The sequence below is a fragment of the Mesocricetus auratus genome, unplaced genomic scaffold (assembly GCF_017639785.1).
Source record: "Mesocricetus auratus isolate SY011 unplaced genomic scaffold, BCM_Maur_2.0 Super-Scaffold_4256, whole genome shotgun sequence".
Lineage (NCBI taxonomy): Eukaryota > Metazoa > Chordata > Mammalia > Rodentia > Cricetidae > Mesocricetus > Mesocricetus auratus.
Window position 1 is genome coordinate 15191306 of NW_024429182.1, and position 19153 is coordinate 15210458.

Consider the following 19153-nt stretch of genomic DNA (forward strand, 5'->3'; position numbering starts at 1 on the left):
AGCTCCAGAGGATGAATCAATTACCTCAGGAGGAGGAAGATAACAGCCCATCTACGAATTCATAGTCCACCATGGGTAAAGTGACCTCCTAAAAGGAAAGAGAAGTGTTTTGTTTTTGTCCTCACAGGTAAACTCAGCAAAGAATACTGGACATATGGATTCCTGTAGAAGAATGAATAGCTACCCTGAGGACCATCAAACACACACTGTGTGGTATCAAAGTCTAAATCTCTCTATATTGCTTTTTCATAGTACACTTTTATCTTTATTTCTTCACATACCTCAGTTCCCATTCATCAAACTGAAGCTGGCTTTGGAGTTGGATTGGCTCTCCTACTCTACACCCAAGCATATTATTTAAATACAATTCAGAATTTCTGTATTATATCAAAGAGCCATTGATATAAGACAGAAGAAATAAAATAAGGGACTGTTATCTATGGATTTCTTTTTCTGAACAGTCTAATTTCCTCCAGGTTTTCCATCTTCCCTATTGTCACCTCTTCTGTATGCTTACATATGAAAGTTAAAATATTTCTTTGTTAACAGTAATGTTTGAGTTTTCCAGAGAACAAGGGATTTCCTGACAGCAATCTTCAACTGCTTCCGAAAGAGAATGAGGATCCACTTCCTTGACTTCACCTGATTCGACTGGAGGCATCTGAATTGCCCCACATCATTGACTCCACCTGACAAGCACTATCCTGAAACTGGCTTGAAACTACATCACTCGACACAACTCCAGACCAAGGAACGGAAATAGCACATCTTCTACAATCTGACCAGAGCTTCAAGATAAGAGCTTCAATCAACACTAGAACCCCAGTCAGGAACTTCAATCAAGCAGCTCCTGCCATACTGAGACTGTCTGATCTACTCAGATTTTGTTATACTAACATTTTCTTTTCACAGGTCCCCATGAGATTATCATCGTCCCATCTCAGCAGGAAGTAGTTTTGAGAATTCCACGCCCCCTCTCCCTACTATTGATATTATAAGTTTACACCTGTTAGTGTTAGTTTTCCATTATTTTAGAGTTGGGATTGGAAGGAGGTGTTCATATTTGGGTGTTTCTTTAAGATAAGTTTAGGTTTAGATAGAATAGATGTTTGATACATTTTGTTCATGGACACAAGTTAGTTGTCCTTTTTTAGACTAAAAGGGGAATTGTAGGAGGAAGTCTATGCCGCCATGAAACATGTGACTTACTAGAGGCGCATACAGATGAGGTAATAAAAGGGCGGTTTACCACACCGCTAACCACACCCACTTTAGGCAGGACTAAAGACGTATACGGCTGGACATAAAGACGTATACGTATGTAGGCAGAACTACGTCACTAGCCAAGCCCACTTTTGGGCATGGCTAGGGGCGTTACTGGGGAAGGCATAAAAGACAGCGCACAGGAAGTCTCGCTCTCTTTTCCTGGAGTTCGGCTTCCGGTCCAGTCGCTAGCTGAGATCTGCTGGGCTTCTCGGGGTTTGGTATCTTGTGAGTAATTTTCTATATAAAATACTTAGCCTTATTTTCAGTAATTGTGTGTTGCGTATCGTTACAGCGTCCGTAAAGCCAACAGGTGTCAGGAGTGGGATCATGAATTTCCACGCAAAATAACAAAAGCTTTAAAGGAATTTTAGAAACAGAAGAACAGAGAGAAGCACAGATTATTGGTAGCAGCATTTTTCTCAGGTGTGCTCTGTTTTGCTATCAACAAGCCAAGATTCACGTGGCTCGTTTACCGGAGTCTTCCTGACTCAGCATAAAAAGAAAAAAAAAAAAAAAAAACAGCAAGGTTGTTTTAAGAGACTCTGCTACCGATTGAAAGGGGTGTACGTACAGCTGGAAGTGGCAGCTTTTGCTGGAGGTCAGCATGGACTGAGGCGGTAAGCTGGAGTCACGCTTACGCCCGCCATCTTGAAACGGCAGTTTAAAACAGCTGCGGTTTTACAGATAAGACACGTGGCCAGAAAAACATAAAGATTTACTGTAAAGTCAGACTTGGATAAAGAAAAACCTCTAAAGGTTTACAGTGTGTTTAAAAATATATGTGAGATTGAGAGAGAAAATGAAACGACAAAGTGGTAAATAAATAAAAAAGCCGGCTGTGGTGGCGCACGCTGGTAGGAATTGCTCCAGAGGCAGAGGCAGGCGGATTTCCAAAGAGAAACCCTGTCTCAGAGAAAAATAAATAAAAGTGAAAGAAATTGAGTAATAATAATAGTAGATTAATAAATAAACCACGTAAAGATGGAAAATACACAGAGAGTCTGGATACTGTATGCTATTATGTTTTTCAGTTTTTTCATTGCTAAGGAACAGCTACTGAAGTACACTTATGAATGCTGCTGAATTAATCCAACTTATATCGATTGAAAATGCCTTGACCTCAAAATTTAAGTATAAGGATATGTTACTCGGAAAAGGAGTTTTAATTTATGTTTCCACAGAACATAAAAAGCTGAGGATTTTTTCCAGGCTTCTGTGGTTTGACGAAACAAGACCCCCGGAAGCAGTGGACCAGGTGTTCCAACAATTGAGACAGCTAAGATGATGGAGCTTTATAGACCCCGAAAATACGGACTTATACAGGTTTCTGAGTTTTGTCATGATCCCCATGGTATGAACAGCACCCCCTTCCAGCAGGAAGCAGTTTGGAATGAGCGACGTCCTGATTCCCATCTTGTTTATAAATCTTTGTTTTCATTTAAATGGGATTGTTTATAATTGGTTAATGATCACAACCAATCTCTTTTTAATGGTAAAAAAGGGAATTATGTTATGGGTATTGTTTTTCATTTATTGATACAAATTCAAGGTCAATTTTGTGATATGTATATTTCTCCTCTTGATTAAGTATTGTGCTTATACTGATCTTTTAAAACGTAATGCATAATTGAATACAGACTATAGTTACTTATAACAGAATTTATAGTTAGGTAAGTTAGGTTTTCTAGATATACAAAAATATATTTGAGATGGACAGTCTTCAAACCTCTCAAAGACCTTCAGAACATGGCATTTAAAATGGTTTAGGGTTTTTCTTGACAATGAGAAATGTCTGCTCCTGGCAGCACCAATTACGTCTGAGAGGAAGATGGGCATCGAAGAAACTCGTTATGGAGTTTGCTTTCAACATGGCAAGATTAGCCATTTGGGCAAGAAACTGCTCTTGCCTGTACTGCGTGACTGTTGTATAAACTGAACATGTAGGACCCACAGGAAAGTGACTGCTGAACTCAGTCTTACAGGGTTCCTGCTTCATGGAAGAGTCTACAAGACTTTCTACAGGACACAGAAAAATGACTGACAGACTGCTGATGCAGATGGACAGTTTGAAATTTCCTGCTTTGCTGAGAAGTGTTCCAGACACATTGTGGCCTATGGGCTGAAAATGGATGCCCGGACAATACAGAGGAACTTCGGGTGACTGTCCAGGCAGTAAGATGTCTCTATCAATCCTAGTGTTTATATATTATCCTTCTGTGGTCTTTGATAGAGTTGAAGACAGATAGCTATAATTATAGTTTACCTTAGTTATGATAAGAGATAAGCTACATGTAGGACTTTGGATTCACAAGAAAGAGGTAGATGATATTTTCTTTAAATCTTGCTAAAATATTGTAACTATGTTCTTACTTGATAACTGTTCTGTCATATACAATTTGACTATGTTAAAATTAAGACCTTTCTTTTGTTTAAACAGAAAAGAGGAGATGTTGGGGAAGTCCTGTTATTTGCCTGTGCATTTGTCAATAAAGTACTGTCTGGCCAATAGAAAACCTAGATAGGAGGGACTAGGAGTCGAGGAGGATTCTGGGAAGGGGAAACACAAGAGAGTCAACATGTGACGCCATGGGGGTAGGACGCCGGGAACTACTCTCCGGTAAGAAACAGACTTAGATTAACAATTATGGGGTAATTACTTAAGGCAGAGCTAGCCAGTAAGAGACAAACAAGGCCAACAGCTTCATAATTAATATAGCCTCCTGTGTGTTTATTTGGGACTCATGCGGATCTAGAACCAGGCTGGCGCGGCAGAACCCAGGCGACTGGCGGGGGATAAACCAAAGCGGCTAGCAAAAGAAAAAGCTTCTCTTAACAGGTGAGCAGGGGTTTTCAGTGTCCCATAGCTGAGAATCTACCTGAGAGGTTAGCAAGGGTAGAAGTGTGTCAGATTGTGTGGTTTGGAGAAGCGGAATGGCTGGCCAGCCTGGGGCCAAGTGGATGGGGGGAGCAAAGGAAATAAGGGCTCCCATTTCGGCTGGAAGGTCCCTTCCCAGCAGTGGGATGGGACAGGTTGGTATCTCTAGGAAGGAAAGGGCAAAGGGGATACCCTTAAAGACAGAGCTATGTGGCCAGGCCTTTGATCCCAGCACTCCGGAGGCAGAGGCAGGCGGGTCTCTGTGAGTTCAAGGCCAGCCTGGTCTACAGAGTGAGTTCCAGGACAGCCTCCAAAACAATACAGAGAAACCCTGTCTCGAAAAACAAAAAAAATAAATAAATAAAAAATAGAACTAAGTGGGGTTTAGCGAGCCTGATAAGGCTGTCCCCCTATTCCGACAATAGGGGAGCAAGGAGTGATGGGTCCCCAGAACTTCATCAGGACTGAGAAAGTGGCTCTGGTGTCCAGAAGGAAAGAGATGAGTTGTCCCAATACTGTGATAACTACCTGAGGCTCCCTGTCAGAGATGGTGGGGGTCAGGCCAAGGGAGCCCAGCCATTCATGGCCAGGCCAAGGAGGTCAGATGAGAGGTGATCTGGCGTTGATGTCCTCATGCCACAAGGGTCATAGGGGTAACCAGCACTCCAGTGCCCTTCTTAAGGCACCTTGGACATGGTCTGGGTGGTTTATGAGGGTTCTGACAGGCCTGGACCCAGTGACCCTCCCGACCACATTTGAAACAGGGACACAGAAGTTCCTGGGCTTTAGGAGACCAGGGAGCCTAGGCTTTTGCCTTGGCCAGTTGATGGCCTTAGCCATCATCAGGTATTTTTGTTTTGGGGATTTTTCATCAGTCCCATGGTATACCTTGAAGGCCACAGCTAAGACTTCTGCCTGTGGAGTTAGGGGCTCCTTTTCTAGATGTTTAAGTTTGGCCCTAATATTAGGGTAACTTTGGGGAAAAAGTAAGTCATAAGGAGTTATTGTAAGAGGGCCTTTGTAAGGCAGTCTAGAAACTGAGATGGGTTTTCATACTTATCCTGGGTGACCCCTGGGGTATTGTATTTCCATTCAGGGTCCTGGTTAGGGACTGCCATAGCCCCAACTGGATAGGTGTTGTCAGTTTGGTGGATTTCATCTACATGGACCATAGCCTGGTTCCAAATTCATCTGCACTCCTCCAGGAAGAGACTGTTGGCAAGAATCATATAATCATGGAAGGTGAAGTTATGTGATTGGGTAATCTATTGGATACCCAATTGATATTCAGAGAGCAAGGCCTTATAGGTGATAGTGGAGTACTCTGCTTTAATGCCATAGATTCAGCCCTGACTGAGTGGGCAGCCTGTTGCTAAGGAGGGAGAAAGGGAAACCAGAAAGGCTGGAGAGAAAGAGAAGGGACTGCTGGTTGAGGCTGATTGGGGGGGGGGTTCACTAGTGTGATAGAAAATAGTGGAGGAATTGTCTGGTTTGGGCTTCATAGCTAGGAGTTGTTTCCTTTTTAGAAAAAATGACATCATACCACATGGTTCCTTTAAGATACCTTAGTGAAAGGTTACAGAACAAAGCCAAAATGAGATGAGTGAGTGCCAACAGTCCCCGTTGGGAACAGTCTGTCCTTTCGTTTTGTTTTGGTCTCCTTTTTGTCACATAGCAGGTGACTAGCCTGATATGGGACAAAGATTTTTGGAGGAAATCTTTTAAGATTTATTTATTTATTATGTATACAGTGTTCTACCTGCATATTAGAAGAGGGCACCAGATCTCATTACAGATGGTTGTGAACCACCATGTGGTTGCTGGGAATTGAACTCAGGACCTCTGGAAGAGCAGCCAGCTCTTAACCTCTGAGCCGTCTCTCTAGCCCTGGAGGAAATCTTTTAAAGAAGTATGCTTGGATCTAGAGGAGGGGGAACCCGAGCCAGCTTTTAATTGAGGTGGGACAGCATAAAACAATGGTCCAATGCCACTCATACCTAGAGGAAACCTGAAACCCAATAAAACTGAATCCAGTAAGCTTACCAAAGATGGCTTAAGATAGGAACTTTGAACCCTAGACGGAGGGCACTGCAGGAAGAGCTGAGAGGCACCAGCCAGGGAGGAGTGTATCCTGCAGCTGGTCTACTCCTTTGCTTTCCTCCCTACCAGATCCAGCTTCCAGCTCCCACTTAGCAACACGCTTACAGATCCATCAATAGTTACTTAAAAGACAGGACATTTACACAGTATTTGTGTGTGGAAAGACCAGACAAAAAACTGGGCTTGGAGTGGAGAAAAGAGAAAGTTTGAATGTAGGGAAAGGGGAATCTCCTTCCATTTTGCTGATGGCCCTGAGTAGTTATAAAGGTCCCGAATAATATTGGGATCTAGCGTGCCATTACGTGGTCATTTGGACTGATTATCTAAGGGGTATTTAGGCTAAATTGGGTTGCAAAATCAAGTAAGTTTAGGGCCCTTCAGTTTAGGTGTCAGGTGTAAAGGCTGGAGGTTTTCTAAGAGGCATCCCAAGGGGGAATGAGAGGGTATAGATGACACCATTCCCATGGATGAGAAGGAAAAGGTCACTGCAGCCTGTAGTCAAGGGTGTCCTCAGGACTCAGGGAGGACCACCGAAAGAGGACCAAGCCATTCAGAGAGTCATCACCCAACTCAATTGGGGTCCGGCTAAGCCAGAGGAGACCCAGCACCTGGTACCAGGGCTTTCATAGAAGCCAGAAGGCATAGATGGAAACTGAGCTCTAAGAGGGATCTTATCCACAGGAAAGGGTCGGGAATGGAGTTGCAATAGCCACAGGGGTCTAGAGGAGCTGTGGGAGATAGGAAAGAGAGTCAGGAGGGGGCGCAATGACCCAGTTGGGCCTAATGAAACTTCAGGATTGCAATTCCCAAGGGTGGTGTGATGGGGTCAGGTGAAGAGGGCCAGCCATAACGTTAAGGACTGTGACTTGGGGGACCTGGGCCTCTAATGGTACCAGAGGGGTGCCAGAAAATCAACGATCGCTTCCTCGGACTCACAGACATGTTTACGGGGACTGAAGGGGAAACTCACGCAATTGCTGGTGGTAGATGGAGGGCTGAGCGGTTGGTGAGCTGGAAGGCGAGCCTGTTGCAAGTGGACTGGAGATGAGGGATAGGGTCCCAGTGAGGCTCAGACCACGATGGTGAGCACTGGCACCAGGAGAGCCTATCCGAGTCACGACACCAAATGTAAGCATTTCTTTTTTTTTTTTAGAAAGTCACTTTTTCTTTTTAAAGATTTATTTATTTATTATGTATACAGTATTCTGTCTGCATATATGTCCACAGGCCAGAAGAGGGCACCAGATCTGATTACAGATGGTTGTGAGCCACCATGTGGTTGCTGGGAATTGAACTCAGGACCTCTGGAAGAGCAGTCAGTGCTCTTAACCTCTGAGCCATCTCTCCAGCCCCAAATGTAAGCATTTCCATGGATCAGATGGGATGGCTTATGGTACTTGGGAGCTAAAAAATACTGAGTGTTACAGCTTGATGGAAAGGCATCCTGACAGTCGGGAGCCAAGGAATACCACAGGTCACAGTAAGCATAGCAGCTTACAGCCCTACTTTAGGGAAAGGCTTCCCCGGTATATCTGCTCTGCTCCAGCAGGAGAGGGTTTACCCAGCAAAGTTGTTACAGTTTGGCCCCAGGCCCCTGCGGATGGAGTTTAACAACTTTCCTTCACCAGGGAAGGGTTCCCCAGCAAAAAGTGTTACAGCCCAGCTCCGCTCAGCTCCGCCCAGGGACATCTCTGCTCCTGCAAAAGAAGGTCTTGCCCAAACCTCTTTCAAGAGATTTATTGGGAAGGAAGAATCCAGGAGAGTGGCTGTTCTCTGCCAGAGGACTGCTGGGCAGCCACAAGCAGAACAGACACAGGGTTTATTTAAGGTTTCCTAGGGGGTGGAGTTTTTCCAGGGAGATTTCCAGGGTGGGGATTGGTCAGATTTCAATCCCTGAGTTTAGGATGGCTAGATCTCCTACTCAGGGATTGGTTAGTTTCTGTAGAGGCTTAGGGTCAGATTTGGCTCTGGTTTCAGGGCCAAAGTATGTTTCTTTCACTGGTCCTTTTTAACCTTTTGGCTCTAATGTTAGGGCCAGGGTGCATTTCTTTCACTGGCTCTGATTCCAGAGACAAAGTGTGTTTCTTTGGCACTGGTTTCAGGATCAGAGTGCATTTCTTTGGTTCTGGTTGCAGGGCCAAAGTGTGTTTCTTTGGCTCTGCTCAGGTGTGTTTCTTTGGCTGGCCCTTTTTCCTTACAAAAATTATATACAGTAAGAACAATTATCAAATTAAGAATTACATTTATGTCGGTTGTGGTGGTACATGCCAGTAGTATTTGCTGTAGAATTACATTTACAATGTCCAGTCCATTTGTATTCTGCATATTTGAAGAAAATACTCCATTATTTAATTCTATCCAAAACTCTGTACCTAATTTACCTTCTGTCATAACTAAGGAAAACTGTAACTATAACTACCTAGTCTTTACCTCTATCAAAGACTCCAGAAAGACAGTATTATCTGAGTAAACAGGAAGTGCAGTGCACACTACTTCCAAACCTGCAGAAATGACAGAGACATCTGGCTGCCTTGACAGTCACCCAAGGTTCCTCCACAACAATGGGGCTTCCACTTTCAGCCTACCGGCCTAGAATATCTGATGGATGTTTTTATGAAGCAGGAATTTTGAAGGACCGTCTTAGTTGGTAAAGTTCAGCAGTCTTTTTCCTATATGTCCTGCTTGTACAGCATACTGTGGGCAGTCAAGCCAAGAACAGTTTCTTGCCCAAATGGCTGGCTTTGCCACATTGAAAGTAAACTCTCTGAAGCAAATTGGTGCTGTCTGTCATGAAAAGCCTTATGTTAGCTAAACATTTTAAGTGCCGTATTCTGTAGGTCTTTGAAGTTTTTTGCTATGGATTATGCTCATTGTTAATAAAAAATGGATTGTCCAATGGCAGGGCAAGAAGAGATTGGGCAAGACAGCCTAACACAGAGAGGATGATGGGAGAAGGGGGGATCAAGAGAGATGTCAGTCAGTTGCCAAGCAAGCAGGATGTGTGAAAAATGAGGTAACAAGCTGTGAGCCATGCGGCAAAGCATACATAGAAATATAGTTACTTTAAGTGTAAGAGTTAGCTAGTAACAAGCTGAGCTGTTGGCTGAGCATAGTTCATGGTCAGCCTCTGCGTTGCTTATTTGGGGCCAGGTGGTTAGGACAGGAAGCACCCATGTACAGTGTGTGAAAACCATCTATCTGTCTAAAATAGATCTGTTTGACACTGAAAACAAGTTTGACTGTTATAGATGACTATTAACCTGCATTTCTTTATTATAGTAAAGAGTTTTTAATAATGACTTTCAAGGACAAGTGCAACGTGTAGTCTTCCTGCCAGCCACCTAGGTCCTGCTGCTGTCTCAGCCCCCAAATAACACACAAGACACCATATCAATTATGAAGCTGCTGGCCGTTTGCTTTGATTTCTTATCAGCTAGCTCTGACTTAATTTTTAACCCATAACTGCTAATCTAAGTATTTCCATGTGATCTTCTCTTACCGGAGAAAGGGTCCGGACCTCTTACTTCCCCTGCATCCTACATCCTGAGTGACTGTGCCTCTGTTTCCCAGAATCCTCCTCAACTCCTAGTCCCACCTATCTTGCTTTCCTATTGGCCAACAGTGTTTTATTCAATCAACCAATCAGACAAACATAGAAGGACTTCCCCTATCAGACAAGAAATTTGCATTACATTATTAAATGAGCTGTATAGGTACGTATTGTACCTTAAACAAAAGTAGAATGGATGTATAGTATATTCTAACAAAAATAACCTTAAATTGGTATCAATAGACAAAAATGCAAACCAGTGTAAGATATTTAAGACTGGTGGTTGTTCAAAAGTATACTCAGCAACCCACTCTTTTATCTTATCATTTTTATACTATATTCCCCGTTTCTCTTCAGAAAGAGATCCCTGAACCTACCTGCTTTGTTCAGCTTTCTCTCTGACCATGGCCAATAACAATTTGTTATCAACCCCCTTAAATGATGACAAATATCCATAACTCACCAAATGACCAAAAACCTTAGGATAATGATCAAGTCCTGGCTGGCGTAGTCTGAACTATCTCGGCCAGAAGCCTTGAAGCTGTTGTGGATGCAGAACTCTGCGGAAACTGTAACAGGCATTCTGAGAGGCTGGATCACCTGGGACACCGGTTTTCATTGGTGTTTGGTCCCCTTGCTCTGAAAACACATAAACTTTCAAAGGTAACATTCATATCTGCATTAACACAAGTGCACAAGTCAACCAAAGATGAATTTTTTTGTGCTATGATTGAGCAGCTAAAATATATGCCACCTATCTTGTAGTTTTTCTAGGTTTGTTTCTTTATGTCTGTAGCCAGGGTTTTCAGGGGGGATCCCCCAATCAAACCTGATCCTCGAGACAGGGTTTCTCTGTGGCTTTGGAGGCTGTCCTGGAACTCACTCGGTAGACCAGGCTGGTCTCGAACTCACTGTGATCCGCCTGCCTCTGCCTCCCGAGTGCTGGGATTAAAGGCGTGCACCACCAACGCCCAGCCCAAACCTGATCCTTTTAACATTGAACAAATCTACAACCTTCCCTTTTCCATGGAAACAGAAGCATAACCTCTTCTCCAACACAACATATTTTTTACTTCGATTTTGTTAAGACATTTTAAAAACATATAGGTGGTTTAACTTAGCAGTTTCCATAAACCAATGTCTCTCAGGAGCTATTGTTTATTCATCAGCAATCAGAACATTTAAAGACAGCACAATAGCACACAGGATGCAGATTCCCTGTACTTTCCATCTCTACGTGACTTATTCTTTTTTATTATTACTTTACTTTTTCTTTAAAGACTTTACTTGCCAGGTAGTAGTGGCACACGCCTTTAATCCCAGAACTTGGGAGACAGAGGCAGGTGGATCTCATAAATTCGAGGCCAGCCTGGTCTACAGAGTGAGTTCCAGGACAGCCAGGACTGTTATACAGAGAAACCCTTTCTTGGAAAACAAACAAAAGGACTATTATTTTTAAACAATCTTTTTTTTTTTACTTTTATGACTGTCCATATTCTGTTTTTTTTAAGCATACTCGCATTGTTAAACACACTGTAGCCTACTTAGATATTTTATTTTTCCATCTGAACCTGCTTTACTGCATATCTGTAACCTCTTCTGTCCGAATGAGCAAAATCTTAAGTTGCATGCAGTGGCGTGCTGGTGGGTCAAGCCTGAAGGCTGTAGATGGGAGACACATCTCTGCACCACGGCCTGCATGAGACTGTGGGACTAGGAAGTTGTGTTTGGCTCCTTTTTTTGTGTTTGGGACATTTTTAAAATTTTTCTCAGGTCTTGCCCAGCGGTAGTGGCTGCATACCTTTAGTCCCAGCACTTGGAAGGCAGAGGCAGGTGGATTTCTGTGATTCAAGGCCAGCCTAGTCTACAGAGTGAGTCCAAACCTCACAGGACAGGCTCCAAAGCTACACAAGAGGAAACCCTGTCTCAAGAAACCAAAACCAAACCAAACCAGAAAACTTTCTCAGGTCTTATGTCCCCCTTTGCTTTTGTGACAACAGCAAAGGGCTCACCCATAGCAAATGGTCCTACAGGAGCCTGGTCAACCCAGGCCTGGAGAGCCCTCAGGGATCCCAGACATCATTCCAGAACCTGTATTCCATTACCCTTTCTTCCTTTCTCTCCTCCCTCAGACTCTTATCTAACCTGTGCCCCCATTCTAGAAAATGCCATCCAAGAATATAAGGTCATGATCCAAGGTGCTGTCAGATGGAAGAAAGACACACAGACACAAGATTTCAGGGTGAAATTCATTCCAGGACTTACTGACACAGGGGTGACACCAAAACGGCTGGGTCCTCCAATGTGAGTCAGAGGGAGGTATGAATATTAGGAGAAAAGACACTTCATCTTAGTCAGAATGTCCCTTGTTGTTTTTTATTACTCTTTTGGGGGCCCACCACCCAGATCCCAAATAAATCACACAGTGTTTTATTTTTATTTATGAATGCATGGCCTTAGCTTGGCTTGTTTCTTGGTCAGCTTTTAGACACTAATTAACCTGTCTACCTTTTACCTCTGGGCTTCTTCCTTTTCCTGTTTCTGTACATCTCACTTTCACTCTCACTCCATGGGTGTCTGGGTGTCTATATGGCTGAGTATCTGGGTATCTGGGTGGCTGGGCAGCTGTGTGGCTGGGTATCTGTGTGGCTGCGTATCTGGGTGGCTGTGTGGCTGGGTATCTGGGTGTCTAGGTATCTGGGTGGCTGAGTGGCTGGGTATCTGGGTATCTGGGTAACTGGGTATCTAGGTATCTGGGTGGCTGAGTGGCTGGGTATCTGGGTAGCTGAGTGGCTGGGCATCTGGGTATCTGGATGGCTGAGTGGCTGGGTGGCTGGGTATCTGGGTGGCTGAGTGGCTGGGTATCTGGGTATCTGGGTGGCTGAGTGGCTGGGTATCTGGGTGTCTGGGTATCTGGGTGTCTGAGTGGCTGTGTGGCTGGGTATCTGGGTGGCTGAGTGGCTGGGTATCTGGGTGTCTGAGTGGCTGTGTGGCTGGGTATCTGGGTGGCTGAGTGTCTGGGCATCTGGGTATCTGGGTGTCTGAGTGTCTGGGCATCTGGGTATCTGGGTGTCTGGGAGGCTAGGTGTCTGGGCAGCTGGGTGGCTGGGTATCTGGGTGTCTGAGTGGCTGTGTGGCTGGGTATCTGGGTGACTGAGTGGCTGGGTATCTGGGTGGCTGAGTGGCTGGGCATCTGGGTATCTGGGTGTCTGAGTGTCTGGGTATCTGGGTGTCTGAGTGGGTGTCTGGGTGTCTGAGTGGCTGTGTGGCTGTGTGGCTGGGTATCTGGGTGGCTGAGTAGCTGGGTATCTGGGTGTCTGAGTGGCTGTGTGGCTGGGTATCTGGGTGGCTGAGTGGCTGGGCATCTGGGTATCTGGGTGTCTGAGTGTCTGGGCATCTGGGTGTCTGAGTGGGTGTCTGGGTGTCTGGGCATCTGGGTGTCTGAGTGGGTGTCTGGGTGTCTGGGAGGCTAGGTGTCTGGGCAGCTGGGTGGCTGGATATCTGGGTGTCTCGGTGTCTGGGCAGCTGGCCCCTAGCATCCTCCTCTCCTTGTTGTCTTTCTCCTTCCTCTGCTCCTTTGTTCTCCTCCTCCTTTCTCCTTCAATTTATTCTCTCTGCCTGCCAACCCTGCCTATCCTTTCTCCTGCCTTCCTATTGACCGTTAAGATCTTTGTTAGACCATCAGGGGTTTTAGACAAAGAATCACAGCTTCACAGAGTTAAATACAGTATAAACAAAAGCAACACATCTTTACATCATTAAGCAAATATCCCAGAGCATAAAGAAATGTAACACACCTTAAAATAATATTCTACAACAGTCCCTGCTTTATATCACCCCCCTTTTTTCTTTGAGACAGGGTTTCTCTGTGTAGCCCTAGCTGTCCTGGAACTTCCTCTGTAGACTTGGTTGGTCTTGAACTCAAGAGACCTGTCTGCCTCTGCCTCCAGAGTGCTGGGGTTAAAGGCGTGTGCCACCATGCCCAGCTCTGTCTTTAAAAATAATTTTTTCCATTTATTATTGTATGTATGTTTTGCTTGCATGTATGTTTGTGTACTATATTCATGCCTAATGCCCATAGAAGACAAAATGGGTGTCAGATCTGGGACTGCATTTACAGACAGTTGTGAGCCACCATGTTGTTGGTGCTAGACGTTGAACTTGGGTCCTCTACAAGAACAAATGTTTTTTAAACCACTGAACCAATTCTCCAGCAGCACCCCCACCCCACACACTTTATCTTCAGCTAGTGTCAGAGTCCAGTACACGCTTGCACCAAGGTATGTTTGTAAAGTTCAACACACCGTTCTAATGGTTCATCTGTTTCTAATGTGCTGCTGTGGTGATATACTGTTTAAGGTTGAATAAAGCTTGCCTGGAGATCAGAACGCAAAGCTAATCACAGCCATAGAGGCCAGGCAGTAGTGGTTAATACCTTTAATCCCAGCAGCCATACTAGTTAGCCATAGAAGCTGGGGGGTGGTGGCGGTGGCGGTGGCGGTGGTGGTGGCACACGCCTTTAATTCCAGTACTCAGGAGACAGAAAAGTCACCGTGGCCTATATGAGAATGAATCAGTCTAAAAAGAGAAACAGCTCACACAAAGGTGATCTCAGCACTTGGGATCCCATGCCTTTAATCCCAGCACTGGAAAGTTATATGAGACAGGAGCACGGTGCACTGCCGCCCTCCCTGTCTGGTCCTGGTTTGCTCCTGTGGCCTTGGACCCTTGTGTTGTCATGGCAAACAGCTCAGCTCCTTATTGTTTCCTCTAGGTATGTGCTGTTGACCAATGAGAGAAACTTCTTTATCACTTCAAGGGTCCTGAAGGAGAAGAGTTTTTAGAACAGAAGCTAGAAGAAGCATGGAGAAGCTAGAAGTAGGACAGGATTATTATGGTAGAAACAGAACAGTAAAGAGCATAGGAAATAAAGAGCATGACCCTCAGATTGTGTGAGAAGTTACTATAGAAAAATTTTACCGCCTCCTTCGCTCCTGAGAAGCATTTCACCTTTGGAACCTGGATAGGGGCTGGAGCAGGTCTCTTAGCCCCTACAGGAAGTGGGGACTGGAGAGAGGGCTCAGTGGTTAAGAGCACTGACTGCTCTCCCGGAGGACCCGGATTCAATCCCCAGCACCCACATGGCAGCTCACAGCCGTCTGTAACTCCAGTTCCAGGGGATCTGATGCCACACATCAGCGCACATGAAATAAAAGGAAGAGGGAGGGGGTGCTGAGGAGTGTGTCTGTGAGCTGAGGCCCTTGCTGCTAGCTTGGGGTCACTAGGCCCTGGTTTCTACTCGGCCTACAGACTGGCTGGCTCCTAGCCAGCTAAAGGTGTTTCTCTTTGCCTAGTAACAGGGAGGTGTGGCTGCGGCAGGCATGGAAAGGAAAACACAACGAGAAGCGGCGGAAAGAAGCCCGTTCTGAACTGTTCTGGAGAATCATCCCACCAGGCTGAAAGAGGCAAGTGAATGGACAGTTAAAGGGAAAAGCATAGCAGGGGCTGAGGACTCGGCAAGCCTGGATACCAGAGGGGTTGTTTGTTTTGACAGGGGGTCTCCCGTAGCCCAGGCTGCTCTCAAACACTATGACCCTGAATTCCTGGTATTCCTGAGTCTATTCCAGGAGTCCCGGGATTACAGGCAGGATCCGCCACACCGGGTTTACGTGTGTGGTGGGATCCAACCCTGGGCTTTGTGTGGTGATATCCATTCTCTAACCCCCAGACAGGCTTTATTTGTACAAGCAAGATATCGCCACAGCTTTGTGCACGTAAAGTGCTCTATTAACAGACCTATGCCCAGCCCTGGAATAACACATGAGGAGGTGGGGAGCTGAGCCTGACTCAGGAAAGTTTTCTCAAAGCCATCAGACAGTCATGCAAGACCCAGGCCATGAACCAGAGCCAGGGGCGCAGCGACGTGTGGTGGTTAAGAATTAAGTATCTATCCACCTATCCACCACAGGTCTGGATCCAGTAAAAATGCTCGCCGCCTGAGGTTCAGGCCATGTACTCCTACGTCTGCCTGCCACCAGGGGAGGGCATGTGGCCTCGGCTGCAGACCCTCACCTACACCTACCTGCCCGCCCCTCTGCTGCTGCCACCCATCCAGACCCACAACTTCTGCAGCCGGCCAGCCGAGCTGAGAGAGGCCCCGCGTGAATTCCACTTCTTCCACGGTGCGGGCGCGGCCCTGGCCTCCACGCCGCCCTGGTGGTCCTTCCGGCCGCCGGGTGCCGCGACCCTTGGCTCCTCGTCGTTCGCCGCGGCCGGCGCGCCCGCACCATCCCAGCCCGCGCCCGACGCCGAACGCTGGGCACAGTGGCCCGAGGACAGCAGCCTGGAGCTGCAGCTGCGCTGGGGACGCGTGGAGCGAACGCGGGGACCGCCCCTGCCGCTGCCAGACGCCGTGCGCCGCGAGCTGCGGCGCGTGTACGGCACCTACCCGCGCACCGACGTGCGCGTCACCCAGCGCGGCGGCCAGTTCCTGGTGCGGGCCGCGCCGCGCGTGGGCGAGCCCGAATACCGGGTGGCGCGGCGCGTAGTGCGCCCGCCGGCCCGCGGTGAGGACGGGAACAGCGGGGACAGCCGGGAGGCTCCGGAGGCGGTGCAGCGAGGTCGCCCTAAGAAAAAGCAAGGTCTGCGCTGAGCTCCTCACCGCGCCTGCGTCTCTGCCGGCCTTCCCTCTTCCGTCCCGGCACCATGGTTTCTCTAGAGTTATTGCTAGACGGTGCGTGCGGGAAAGGAGAGAAGGGGGTTACTGTCCAGAGGGTCTTGCGGTGAAAGCAGCACCTGGCTGCTTCTGCTGTCCCTCCTTAGCCAGCTGTGGTCCCCACTTGCCTTCCTCTCCCTTGCACCACAGTACCCCTCTCGGAGAAACGGGGGGGAGGGAGCCACAGCAGTCCCCAGCTTGGAAAGGGAAGTGAGTGAGCGAGCACTTCAGCAGCACCCCCGCAGTGTGCAGTCTGCAGTCTTACTAGACTTGTCTGCCAGGACTCACTATCCAGACCGTCTGAAGACCTAGGGTGGTTTTGGAGTGTGGGAGTAACTGGGAAATGTCACCTGGTTCTGACATTTTCCTAGCCATGTGTCGCCTCTCTGAGCCCCTCAACCAACTGTCACATCTGTAAAACGCATAAAATTAGCCCTACCTAGATGTTCAGAGGAATGTCATTCTTTTCTCCTTTTTGTTTTTGTTTTTCGAGACAGGGTTTCTTTGTATAACAGCCCCTAGCTGTCCTGGAACTCACTTTGTAGACCAGGCTGGCCTCGAACTCACAGAGATCTAGCTTCTGAATACTGGATTAGAGGCTTGTGTCACCACAGCTGGCTCAAACCACAAGCCATGCTTTGAAACAAATGAAATTTACCAATACATAGTGAGCCCCGCAGCAACACAACTTGCTGTCTGTATTCTGCTCCTTTTCCCTCTTCTTGGGTCCAAACACGAAGTTTTTCAAACAACACTCCCCTCCCAACCGAGCCCCCAAGCCCCCTTGCCGATGCTCTGCCTCCCTGTAGCTTCCACCCTGTAATTGCTCCTTCACAGTTTTCCCCACCCTCTCCCCAGCATACAGAAGGAAGAAAAGCCCTGCTACAGGGTTTTGGAGATAGACGTTGTCGTCCCCATACCCCCGTACCCCACCCTCCGCAGAGCCCAGCACCACCATGCTCCACTCCCAGCCCTGCAGAGCTGAATGCTTCCTTGCATGATCTCTTTGAACTGAGTTTTTAAAGAACAGGACTCATAAAACACCCAGACTGCCCGAGACCTGAGGGCTCACTTGCTCTTCAAGGCTCCCTGCCTCAGTTTATATACTGTCAGGACCGGGGATAACAAGAGGATGTTCATGCAAAGTCACATGGTAGGGGGAAATACAGAGCTCCCAGCTCCTGGAAGACCTGAGCAAACGAGCCCTGATCCTCGCAGCTGCGCTCTCCTGACCTTGCCCTGGCACCACGCAACCCAGGGATCACGTGTGGAGCCATCTCGAAGCAAAGCATGACGGGTAAATTTCAAGCCCCACTTCATTTGGCAACTGCCCTTACCGTTGAATAATGCCCATTCTACCTAAAAAAAAAAAATTGAGGGGCTGGAGAAATCGCTCAGTGGTCAAGAGCACTAACTGCTCTTCCAGACGTCCTGAGTTCAATTCCCAGCAACCACATGGTGGCTCACAACCATCTGTAATGAGATCTGGTGCCCTCTTCTGGCACGCAGGCAGACATGCAGACAGAACACTATACATAATTTTTTGTTTTTGTTTTTTGAGACAGGGTTTCTCTGTATTGTTTTGGAGGCTGTGCTGGAACTCACTCTGTAAACCAGGCTGTCCTTTAACTCACAGAGATCTGCCTGTCTCTGCCTCCCGAGTGCTGGGATTAAAGGTGTGCGCCACCAACACCTGGCCATAATAAATAATTTTTTCTGGGTTTGAATTGACTTTATTATTCTGTAAATGTGAATTTTACAAAGCACTTTACAATTAAGGATGACATCCTTTTGTTTGTCATGGACTTCCACCTCTGAAACAGCTCTGAGCACAGTCTCATACATAGCTCTTGGGTTTCCCTGGTCAGGGGGCCCACAATTGGTGTAGTTTCAGTTATTGATACAATGTTGTCAGCCATGACTACAAAATAACAGTATTGTCATGGGGGTCACAGCACAGAAAGAGAGAGGAGGTAGCTGGAGGGAAAAAATAAAGGCCTTCTCCTCAAAACAAAAGAAAACCAAAGCCAGGCGGTAGTGGCGCATGCCTTTAATCCCAGCACTCGGGAGGCAGAGGCAGGCAGATCTCTGTGAGTTCGAGGCTGGGCTGGACCAACAGCCTCCAAAACAATACAGGGAAACCCTGTCTCGTAAAAACCAAAAAATAGGAACCATAGTCTCCCACCCTTCTGAGGGCTTGCTCTGCCAGGTGCCATGCTAACCCTGTGCAGACATCTACCCACTCACTAAAGTTTATGCTAAAGCCCTGTGCAGACATCTATCCACTCACTAAAGTTTATGCTAAAACCCTGTGCAGACATCTACCCACTCACTAAAGTTTATGCTAAAGCCCTGTGCAGACATCTATCCACTCACTAAAGTTTATGCTCACAGATCTTTGATGTGAATATCATTATTATTTCCAATTATATGCAAAGAAACGGATTCAGTTCTATATAGGTTACAAAATGAGACTGTAGCCAGGCAGTGGTGGTGCATACCTTTAATCCTGGCACTTGAGAGGCAGAAGTAGGTGGAGCTCAGTGAGTTTGAAGCCAGCCTGGTCTACAGAGTAAGTTCCAGGGCAGGCAAAGATACACAGAGAAACCGTGTCTCGAAAATAAAAAAAATAAAAAAAATGAGAAGG

The 19153-nt window shown here is 46.6% G+C and overlaps 1 protein-coding gene across 1 annotated transcript; it reads left to right on the forward strand.

The window, feature by feature from the left end:
* The first annotated feature begins 3843 nt into the window (after window positions 1-3843).
* CUNH10orf95 (chromosome unknown C10orf95 homolog) lies at window positions 3844-16950 on the forward strand. The gene is made up of 3 exons (XM_040743503.1): window positions 3844-3883; window positions 15146-15256; window positions 15760-16950. Exon 3 carries the CDS (start codon window positions 15802-15804, stop codon window positions 16441-16443), a length of 642 nt encoding a protein of 213 aa, XP_040599437.1. The 5' UTR covers window positions 3844-3883; window positions 15146-15256; window positions 15760-15801; the 3' UTR covers window positions 16444-16950.
* Window positions 16951-19153: the final 2203 nt, after the last annotated feature.